Raw genomic sequence first — 11,594 nt, 5'->3', positions numbered from 1 at the left:
GGAGGAAAATGTTAGGAAAATCCAAAGATCAAGAAAATGAAAGAGAGGGGAAGAAGGGAAAAAGATAGTCTAAAAGTGCTCAAGATCAGGGATGAGGATGAAGAAACATCTATCAGATTTTATTGGAGATCACTAGTAACCTTAGAGAAATGGCAGAAAGGTGGGGGAAAGGGCCTAGTTAGAGGGGATTAAGAAGCCATAGGAGAGATAAGGGAATAGAGGAAAAGAGCTGGACAAGGAAGCTAGATATAGGACTATAGCAGGGGTTAGATGAATATGTGTTCTATGATTCAAGTGTCTAGACATGGGGAAGAAGAGTTTTATTGAAGACAGGGGAGGGGGGATCCAAGAAGCTAGCTCCCAGAAAGGATGGAAGGAGAGAAGATCAAAAGCGCTAACTTGGAGGGAAGGGGAACTGAGGCAGAGACCAGCATCAAGAGAATGAGGGTCAATCCAGAACAGTTTTGGAGTTCTGGGGAGGGAGCTTGTGACCATGGTATTTTCTCAGTAAAGAAAACCACAAGGTCCTGAGACAGAGGAGGAGCACAGAGATAGTGTGAGGGCCTGGGGGAGGGTGAGCAGTGTCATAGACAATCAGTTAATAAATAGCCAATAAACATTAAGCACCTTCTTTGTGCCAGGTGCTTGGGAAACATTAAATAAGAGAAAAACAATCCCTGCCCTCAATGAGCTTACAATGGAATACAGGGAATTTAAAAAAAAATGTTCTCTAAGCAGGGAGGACACACTGATCAGATAATGTAAGTTGGTGGTAACCTGGTTACCATAGTCAGTGAGGTCCCAGGCAGGAGTCTCAGTGGGTCCGGCTGTGATCCTAGTTGAGGTCATGGTGTGGACGGGCCTGCTGTGGGGAGCCCACTGATGACAGAGGGCAGCCACTGCTCTTCTCATAGATTTTTGGAAGGGGGTCACTCCCTCAAGTAGCAATAAGCTCTGCCTTCCAAAATTGGAAAGAATTAGTGGTCACTCCATCTAGTCTAGGGACTTGGTGCTGTGGCTACACCCAGAGGAGCAGGTACAGGATAGAGCACTGTGGGGACAAAGTGGTCTCTAAATGGGCTGGGAAAAGAGGTCCTTGGCTCCTTGGTGTGGTGATGGAGGGTCCAAGAAAAGAGGAGCTGGGACAGGATTTTAGCATTAGAGAAGGCTTCTACTTATTTGAGCAACCAGTGGTGATAGAAGGACACACCGTGTTATGGACCAGAACTTGAAACAAGGTGCTAAGTCACTGGAATTAAGCACATCATGGTTCTGTGATGCTCAACACAGTAGCAGGTGATTCCTAAATAACAGCTTCTAATGGGGAGGGAAGAGAACCTCCAGACTCAGTTTCTGAGCTGGATTAGAAGTGGGGTATACATTGTGCAAATCTGTGTAATGTTCTGGATGGTTTTCTGGAAGTCTTGTTTCAGCAGAGTAGTCACCACGAGAATAGCTAGGGATAAAGTTCAAATTCTTTATTATCTCCTTCACAGTCTGTTTCCTTGCCTGGGGCCCAGGCCAGCTTTCCTGAGGTCCTCCGAAATGTGTCTTGGTTTCTGTGGAGGAAACAGGAGGACCACCACCACAGTCTCTGTCTTGAAGTCTGTCTCAGTCTGAGAGCTTGTGCTCTAGCCCTTCTTCTCAAGTCTTCTGTCTTCTCTGAGTCCTTCTGAGTCTGTCTCTTTCTCAGATGTGTCTTGGTCTCAGTGGAGAAATGAAAGAAAACAGGCCTACCAGCACAGTGGTGTGAGATGGAATGAATGAATCTGGCTGAGTTTGTCCCAGCTTATATCTTCTATTATAATTACATCATCATAGGTGTGAATCTTGTAGAATAGGTGTCAATCTTGTAGAACTATATTAAGTACTAAGTACATGTATTGAACTAGAGAACTATTAATTGCCATGCAGTTAAACTAGATAACCATTGTATTATCAATTCCATTGACTTAACATCTTGTAAGATTGCTTGTTTCAGAGTTCTGGCCCATTACATGTCTGCTTTATTTGCATGATGTTGGCTCAATGCTTCACAGGAATAAAATGAGGAACAATCTAACAGGGGTTCTTGGGGTTAGTGAAGGTTTTTTTTTTTAATTCAGAAACTACAATTCAGTATACCAATTGGTTTCCTTTGCAATCCTTTTTATTTTATGTATTTAAAAACATGATCCTGGGGCAACTAGTTGGTATAGTGGATAGTGCACCAGCCTCAAAGTCAGGAAAAACATTTAATATTTTCTGGCTGTGGGACCCTGGGCAAATCACCTAACCTCAATTGCTTCAGCAAAAAAATAAAAATAAAAATAATAAAAACTTGATTCTGAGAGTCCAGAGACTTTACCAGATAGCCAAAGGGGTCCATAACACAAAAAGAGGAACCTCTGCTCTGGCTCAACCAGGAATGTCTTGCCATAGAAGCTTCAGGAGAAAGGACATCTGCAACCATCAAGGAATGAGCTGGAAAGAAAAAAGGCTTAGATAAATATAGCCAGCCCACTATTTCCCATTTACCCCTCCTCTTGGAGCTTGGACTGGATTCTCAACTAAAAATGTCCCTGGTTAGAGAACAGCCTGTTCCCAGGTTGTCTTACTTCAGTATATGACTTAGCCATGCCCCTCCCTTCCCATGACACTTGGCATCCTTGTCACTGATTCATTCTTTCTACTCTGTAAAGTATAAGGGGCAAGGATCTAGGGAGGCAGATACTGAACCTTCAGAATTTATCCCATCTTTTCAGCTTGGCTGGCAGCAGGGACCTGGCCTTTACCCAAGCTCAGTGAAGCACTGACCCCTTCATTTATTCATTCATTCATTCATCCATTCCTTCATTGGACAAACTTAGGCAAGAAACTGGGTGAGGCACTGGGACCAGCTGGGAATCCACTAATGCTGAATGAGAACAAGGGTGAGGATGCAGGTGGAGGGAAAGAACTCAGACTCCAGTTCAGATACTGACTCTGATGTTTGCTGTATGAATTTGGGCTTTATCACATGAACAACTCAGACTCCTTTTCCTCATTTGTAAGATGGGGTAATAATAATTGTATTGCCTTGTAATATTCTTCTCTGTGAGCAGGTTTCTTGGGGGGCTTCTGGGAGCAGCCTTCCTTTCAATTCAAAGTAATCACCTCAAATGCAGCCAGGTGTAAAAAGTTCAGATCCTTTATTGTCTCCTTCAGATACCTTTCTTAGAGGCCTGGATAGCTTTCTTAGAGGCCTATCCCTCTCCTTGGTTCCGACAGCTCTTGCCGCTAGTCCTTTGTATCTTCCAGCTTCAGCCTCTCATCCTCCCAATGTCTCCAGCCAGCACAAAGGTGAAATATGGAATGAACCTGACTCTGCCTCTGAGAGTGTGGGCTTCTGACTTGTGAATCTCCTGAAGTCAATCCTAGTTGAAGCTCCTAGCTTATATATGCTCTCTAAAGGTGTGAACTCTAATGTGTGAACTCTCTTAAAGGTGTGAACTCTAAAGGTGTGAACTAAATACATAAGCATTGTCTCTATCAATTCCAGAGACTTCGCACCTTGTTTCAAGTTCTGGCCCATAACACTGCCTCTCTTGCAGAGTTGTAAACCCTAATTCCAACTTCTAGCGATAGACATTTTTGAAAGAATAGAAATGGCTAATGGGGAATTGATACCCATGTTAAATAAGGGGATAATGAGTCAGTATCCAGCTGTCTTTGATGAATTTAAGTCATTGGTCTTAGGTCCTGAAAGATCTGGAGGATGTGACTATTGAATTGGTTGGTGGTATTTGAAAGCTGAGAATGGTATTAGAGAACTGAAGGACAAATAATTCTTTTCATTCTTTCTTTCAAAGTGAGAGAATAGGTTGCAGACTCTAGGACAACAAACTGGGTTTTAATTCCTGGCAATAATCTGGAATGCCTTATTAAAGACAAGGTCTGTCAGTATCTAGAAAAAAGGGTGGTAATTCTCAAGAGCCAGCCTAACTTCATCCAGAACAGATCATACCAGATGAATCTTATTTGCCTTTTTGTCAGGTATACTAAACTAGTACCTCAAGGGAATATAGTTGTAGTTTACCTGGATTTCAGCAAAGCATTTGATAAATCATTTTCTACTATTTCTATGGAGCAGATGAAGAGACAAATACTAGACAATAAAAGTGGTGAAATAGAAATGGTGAAATGACCACAAAGAGTTATCATTCATGATGCCATATCACTTAGCAGGAGGCCTCTGGTGGAACCTTCCAGGGAACTGTATTTGGCTCTGTGCTGTTTAACATTTTTATCAATGACCTGGATAAAGGCATAAATGGCATATTCAATATCTCTTCAGATGATGCAAAACTAGGAAGTCTAGTTAACACATTGGATTATGTCAAGATTGAAAAAATTCTTGAAAAGCTTCAGTGTTAGGCTAACCTAAGAAGATAAAGGGTAAATGTAAATACTTAAGACTTGTGTTTAAAAAAAAAAAAATCAACCTTACAAATTCTAGTTGGGAAAGATATGAGGGGATGTCAGCTCACCTAAAAATGATTTGGGGTTTCTAGTGGGCTATAACCTGAATGAGTCAGTAATGTTATGCAACAGTCAAAAAAAAGGTGGGGATCTTGGGCTTTGTGAAGAGAAATGTAGCTTCCAACTATTAGGAGGGAATGATATCTTCCTGTATTCTGCACAGGTCAGACTCTATCTAGAGTAGTGTGTCTAATTATGGTCATCACAGTTTAAGGAGATTGGCAAAATAAGGCTAATTGAAGGGAGGGGAAACAGGATTTATGAAGGGGCTTAAGGTCATTTCAAATAAAGAAAAGTTCAAGGAAACAGGGATGTTTAGTGTACAAAGAGAAGACTACAAGGGGACATGATAGTTGTCTGCAAGTATCTGACATGTTATTTTATGGAAGAAGAACTATTCTGTTTGGTCTTCTGGGTAGAATTAAGGTTGGGTAACTGGGATAGGAACAGGTAGGCTTCCATACCGTGGAGGCCTTGGAAACAAAAGAGAGTTGTTTGGACTTAATAGGATAAGTAATAGGGAGCCACTGAGTAGGCAGATATGATAAAAGCAGTAGAAAGATGTTTGTCAGTGTTATACAGGATTATACAATTATATAGGAAGGAGAAATTAATATCCATCATTGAATTGAGCTAAGAGGATGTTGTAAACATTCAGACCAAGTGGAAAGATAAGATCTCATCTGGGAGTTAACAGTTGGAATGAAAAGACAAAAAAAAAAAGCAAATTCAAGGTACAAAAGAAATGGCAGGGTATGAGATAAAGAATTAAAAACTGACTCCTACATAGTTTCAAGCCTAGAAGCTTATGAGAAAGTCCCTTTAACGTCTGAAGCTTCTAGTTTCCTTATATGCAAAATGAGGGGATCGGAGAAGATTTCTTGGGGGTTATTCTTTGGACTCTGAATCCTATGACTACATTCTATTTAGGGTATGAGAAAGGAGGCCCTGCAGAAAGTTTTCTGAGTCCTGGCTCAGGGCTGTAGATGTACATCTGTCTACAAAGTAGCAAGCCATTTACAATTTCTCTGTTTCTCTACATTTCCTTCCCTAATTCAAAACAACAATGATGACCACATTAATACTTGATTATATGATCTAGGACAAGCCTCTTAACTTGTCATTTTCCCCATCTATAAAATGGAGGTAATAACAAAACACTATCTTTTTCACCAAATTGTGAAGAAACCAGAATGGTAGGTAAAGTACTAGAAAGTCCTCAGAGGTTACCTAGTCTAAAATTCTGATTTTACAGAGGAAGAAAATGAGACCTAAGAAAGTTGTGACTTACCTGAAATGGGACAATATGTTTTTACTGGCTGTAAACTATAGAGCTAAATGAGCTCTCAGAACAATCAGTAAGCATTTATTAAACACCTCCTGTATCTTAGGTCCAGGGCTGAGCACCCGGGATATAAAGAAAGACAAAATAGAATCCTTTTCTTAAAGGAACTCATGTTCTAATGGGGGAGGAGGGCACACACAACAAGCAAGCAAATATGTACCAAAAGCTATACATAGGACGAATATAGCAGAGGGAAGGCAGAAGAATTTAAAGGGATTGGGAAAGGCTTCCAGTAGAAAGTGGAGGGCCATATCCAGTTGTCCTAAACTACATCTGGTCACTGGACCCAGATGGCTGGAGGAGAAAGGCCGATGACTGTGCATAACCCTCGCTCCCTCAAAATCAACAGCATCACCTCCCTGATATCATGGTCCTCTTAGAGAAGGAAGGACAAACGACCGCCTGTTACAAGGTGGAATTTTAACTGGGACTTGAAGAAGCCAGGATGCAGGAGTAGGGAGAGAGCTTTCCAGGATCTGGAATCATCTAAGAAAATGCCAGGAGTCAGAAGACAAGAGTGCTTGGGTCGTGGAACAGCCCGGGGACCAATGTCACTGAAGTGTGTGTCACGTAAGGTGTGAAGGGAGGACCGGGGTGGCAAAATAAACAGAAGCCTTGGTGTCCGATGGCTGGGGATGGGGGAAGGGAAGGGCTTAAGATCACATCCATGCTTGAGGCACAGAGGAGGGCTCCGCTCAGCACTAGGAGATCCGAAAAAGTGAAACTGACCAGGAAAAAAAGTGATATTGACCAGTTGTACTCAAGGATGCCTGGGGGGAGGGGGAGAGTCCCGGAAGTCATCCCGGGGATGGAGGGATGGAGAGGAGAAGATGGGGGACCTCGAAGGGACAAGAGAATGAGCCCAAAGGCGACTGGAAATGAGGGAGATTAAGCCTCCAGGGACTGCGGGGGAGGGGGCACAGAGAAAGGGGCTCAGTCTCAGATCTGCAAAAAGCCGCACTGTACTCCAGAATCCTGGGCGCCAAGCTCCTCGCAGCGGCGCCTTCTTAGAACACCACAACCAGCGAGGCAGGGGCTCTGGACCTTCCGTTTATCAGCTTGTTTTCCCCTCCCAATACTCAGATATATGTCTTTCAACATAATTGGCTTCCTTCGAAATCCTCCATCCTTTACCGGATGCATTTCCAAATATTATTCAGAGGAAGGGAAGTCTTGGCCAAAGAAGTCAGTGACACAAAGAGAGCTGGGAAGCATGTGGCTGTCCCCATTCTGCAGATAGGGAAACAGACTCAGAGAGGTCAAGGAGGTTTTAGACAATCAGGGAGAGCACTGGAACTCGGCCTATTTCAGCCTATTACAATGGGACCAAACTGCTTCTTGGGAAGGGGCAGGGCAGGGGCGCGACGAGATGCCCCAAGTTTCCTTCCGGCAGATTCCTACACCGGCAGTCGCATTACTGATCTTTATCTTCCAAGGCTAGAGAATGCCATTCAAGATTTCAATTCAGGATCGCGTGCCTCCCGAGCCCACACAGCCGGAGCGCCGCGGGGGGGCGCAGAAGGAAAGGGACGTGTCCCAGGCTTATTGCGCAAGTCCGTGCGAGGCGCGCGCACCTCGCTCCGCCCTGTCCCAGGCGCGCGCCAATCGGCGTCCGGAAGGCGGGCTCGAGCGGCACGTGACGTCTGAGCGTCTTCCTCTTTTCCGGCCTGCGGGGGGAGGGGGAAAGGGAGGTATCTAACGCAGGGCGCTGTGTCTGCTCGCTTCCTCGGCTATCGATTTCTTTTCCCTGCAGAGGCCTCTGGCGGGCCTCCGACGGCGATCTTCACGCACGGTCGGCGCTCGACTCGCTCCCGCTGCTGCCGCCGAGGAGGGGCAGGACGCAAGATGGCGGACAAAACGCCAGGCGGCTCGCAGAAATCCAGTTCAAAGGTAATTTCCTAGGGGGCTTCGTGGGCTGAAGGCGGGTGGAGGGTGCCCGGGCAGCGGGGGAGGGCGAAGGCGAGAGGCGCCCGCCGCCGGGTTTCGGGCGGGCAGTGTAGGTCGGGCGAGGTGGGGGGCGGGGCGCCGCCGTGCTGTGGTGCGCAGGCTGCGAGGCCTGAGCTCTCTCCTCGGCCCGTCCTGGGGCCTTCGCCGAGGGTCGGCCGCATTGAGGGCGGGCAGGCCCGGGTGGAGGGACGCGGCCTGCCGGGCCAGGGGGTAAGCGCCGCCTGCCCGCCTTGGGCGCTGCCGCCGCCTCTTGGCGGGAGGCCTAGCTCCGAGGGCGGCGAGGTCAGCGCTCGGGAGACGCGGGAATCTCCCGGCCGCGGCCTCACCGAGACGCGGAGCGTGGTGGAAAGCCCCGGACGGCTGGCGTGAGGCAATTCTGCGGACCGGGCAGCTTCCTGCCCAGGCCGCCCGTCCCCGGGTCACGCTGTACCTGGTTTCGCACGTGGGGCAATTAGTGAGACCGTTAGCCCCTCCCCGGGGTGCCCTGCGGAGGATTGGCTTGGGAAGGCCGCCCTCCGACCCCCACCCCCCTGGGGCGCTCTGTTCCCCCTCCCCCCCTCAGAGTCGGGGTGTCGGGGCCGCAGCTTCGGTGCCCAAGGTCACGCTGCGGGAAGGAGTCGAGAGGCCTCGAACCCCCAGTCCAGCCTCCGGCCCTTCCCCGGGCTTCAAGGGCCGGCAGGAATCGCATTCCCTTTAGGGGGGCCTTGAGTGCACGCTTTGGAGGGAGAGAACCGGCCCTTTTAAAGCACCTGCTGCGTGTTCTTTACTAATGTGACTTAACTTTTCATAACGAATCGGGTGGTCCCAGAGCCCCAGTCAGCACCCCGACCTAGTTGGGCTCTTGGACGCTTTGTTATTAATTGTCCGTGAAGCATTTTAGTACCTTCAGGAAAATCTCATTAGTGTTTGTTAAGGATTCTAAACCTGCCTCAGTCCCCTAAGAATTAACTAAGGTCTTAATAGTATTATCTTGGAAATGTCTAATGGGGTTTCCTGACTCTGTAAAGTAAAACCCATTCGGTTAAATAATTGGGTTTGCTTTTCCCTTTACGAAAATCTCTTATTCCCTGTCTGGTAAATGACATATAACAATAGGATTTTGAATTCTGGGCCTCCTTCGTTTAGATTGCCTCAGTTAAAGATCGTTGATGAAGAAAGGGCTGGAAGGGACCTTGGATATCATCTAGTACGGATAAGCAAGACTGAGGCCCAGAAATTCATCAACTTACCCTAGATCACAAATAAATAAGTGGCTGAGGAAGGAGTCAGTCCCAGACTTCATAGTCAAAGGGAGCAGTATTTTACTTGATTATTGACATCAGGTTCTGTGATGTAGGCCCCTACTTCTTAAATAGTGGTTCTTGATCCCATTTGGGTCTTGTAACTGAATGTGGGGGGCCTGTGACATTATTGTCAGTGTATATCTGTTTTATGTACCTATATACCCAGGGTCATGTAAAAAATTTTCAGGCAAAAAGGGACTGCAAGTAGAAAAAGTTTAAAAAAGCCCTGATGTAGACAATAATTTTTGGTGCCACCATCTCTGGCACCTAAGCCACATTCCTATTCTTTACAGAATCCCAACAGTTTTCATCTAGTTTATTTTGAAACCTAATACATACTTTCCAAAGTATCAGCTAGAACTTAATTTTAAATAAAATTATTACAATGTCCTCTTAACCTTTGCTTTTACTATTACATAATAAAAGTGTGTTCTTATATGGGGGGGGAAATGAGGTCTCTAAAATGGCTGACCTTTTTTAAGCCTTTTGCCATCCACATAAGTGAGTGCTTAAATTCCCTCTTAAACCCTATTCATAGCAGGTACTTTACCTGCTATACCACCAGGAAGTAGTGATTTCCAAAAGCATTTAGCCCTGCTCTAAAAGTCTTTCACTCTACTTCTTGTGTGTCAGTGTGTGATGTTGACATTAGGAGAAATTACTTGGTGATTATATTTACCATTTTTATAGAATATGGAGAAACACTATGAACTGAAATAATTCTTTGCTACCTTGAATAGCTGGTTAACATCTATTTCCTTGTTTGTGAAAATAGATAATCTCTATCGTTCTTTCTACTTATACTATTCTCTGATTTTATGTTCATATGCTCTCAAATGGCTTTTCCTGAAAATTTAGATTAATATACTTGAGCCGTCAGATCCTCCTCTGAGTTTTTCTTTTGTGTTTCATCAGGCTATACCTGCTTTTGGTTATTTCTTACTGTTACTCTTTAGCAGAATCTGAACATAAATCACAGCTTTGGGCTCATCTCTTTGCTGAACATGCCCAGATCCACATTCTTCCACAGGCTCTCTCCAGAGATTCTGTTCTAGGTCATCTAATGCCTATGTCCTACAAACATCTCAAACTTATTATCTTTTCCCCAAAATCCATCTACTTCTCTTCTGGACATATATACACAAGTATTTATACAAAAATACTTCTTTCAAGGCTGTCATCATCTTTCCAATCTCCAAGGTTGTTTGTTTTTAAGTTGGTGTCATCCTCAGCTCCTTGCTCTGTGTTGCACCATATTTCCAGTCAATCTTTAAATCATATCATTTCAGACTCTGCATCTGTCCCTGTTTTTACCTTATATAGTCACCACCGTAGTTAAAATTTTCATCACTTTTTTCCTGAACTATTGTGGTAGATTCCTATTCTCTTTGCAAAAGGTATCTCCCCTCTGCTTAGAGCTGCCAATAATTGATTATGTGTGTAGTCACTTACAAACTCTATGGTAAAAGCCCATCACAACTAGTCCCCCAAGCCACCTTTCTGAATTTTATGTATTACTCTCCTTCATGTTCTATGTCCTGTCCAGCTGACTTGGTCTTGCAGTTCTGTTTTTTATAAAAGATACTCCATCTCCTGTTGCCATGCTTTTGGCAATAGGCTGCTTCCTTTGCTGAAGAGCACTTCTTCCTCACCACTACCTCTTAGAATCACTAGTTTTCTAGAGAAATTAGCTTAAATGTTACCTTGTTCATAGAGTCTCTTTTATTCTTTCACTCCCCCATTAGCATCTTCACTGTGAATAACACCCTTCCCCATTATCTGGTGTTTATTTTGTGTACACATACAATTTATAGAGTGTAAGGTCTTTGAGGGTTTTATATTTTATTTCCAGCTGTAGTATTGTGCTTATTTGACTGATGGTATTGAGTATGAATGTTTAGAAGGTTGTAATTATTTGGAGTGTTAACTATCTCCCTCAGAATTGAATTTGCAAAATTCAACAACTTATTAATCATTTGAACATGGTGACCCGCTCTTTGGTTTCTTTGATTCTATGTTCTGATAAAGCAAGGTAAAGAAATATTAATGTATTATTTTTTGTTTTGTATTTTAATTTATTCATGTGCTCCTTTAATTGAAGTGTTTATGTGGTTAAGGAGGCTGAGGCTGCTTCTTTGGAATCATTGGAGATGATTGTTTTTTCCATATCTTTACTAACAATCAGAAGGGAAAGAACAAAAGACACTGGAGATGCCCAAGAGTTGAGTGAAGCTGTACTAAATATTATTGATACTCTTGTAGATTAATAGAAATATTTTATTCCTATCTCTTGAAAACAAAGATTCATTATAGGCGCAAGATACTAAGTGTGTTTTGCAATTGCAAATTTACAAAGTTCACAAAGGAGAGAAATATGCCTAATGTTCCCTTTTCAAAAATAACACCCCCCCCAAAAAAAAAAAACAAAAACAAAAAACCACCACAAAACCAAACCTTGAAAAGCAGGTTCTTCATGCAGTGTCAGGATTCACTTTGAGTTTAGTTTAGTATTAACTGTA

At 44.1% G+C, this 11,594-nt stretch overlaps 1 protein-coding gene across 3 annotated transcripts in view; it reads left to right on the top strand.

Moving 5' to 3' along the window:
* Nucleotides 1-7,501: 7,501 nt before the first annotated feature.
* U2SURP (U2 snRNP associated SURP domain containing) overlaps nt 7,502-11,594 on the top strand; it is an 87,696-nt gene continuing 83,603 nt past the window's right edge. For all 3 annotated transcript variants that reach the window (XM_023500789.2, XM_012546539.2, XM_012546538.3), the window contains exon 1: nt 7,502-7,735. In XM_023500789.2, coding sequence (XP_023356557.1) covers nt 7,691-7,735 — 45 coding nt within the window. In that variant the 5' untranslated portion in view covers nt 7,502-7,690. The remainder of the gene's footprint in view (nt 7,736-11,594) is intronic.

This window comes from Sarcophilus harrisii, chromosome 3 (genome assembly GCF_902635505.1).
Source record: "Sarcophilus harrisii chromosome 3, mSarHar1.11, whole genome shotgun sequence".
NCBI classification, from domain to species: domain Eukaryota; kingdom Metazoa; phylum Chordata; class Mammalia; order Dasyuromorphia; family Dasyuridae; genus Sarcophilus; species Sarcophilus harrisii.
Note: the sequence above shows the minus strand (reverse complement) of the source record. Positions and strands in the feature narration are given on the sequence as shown.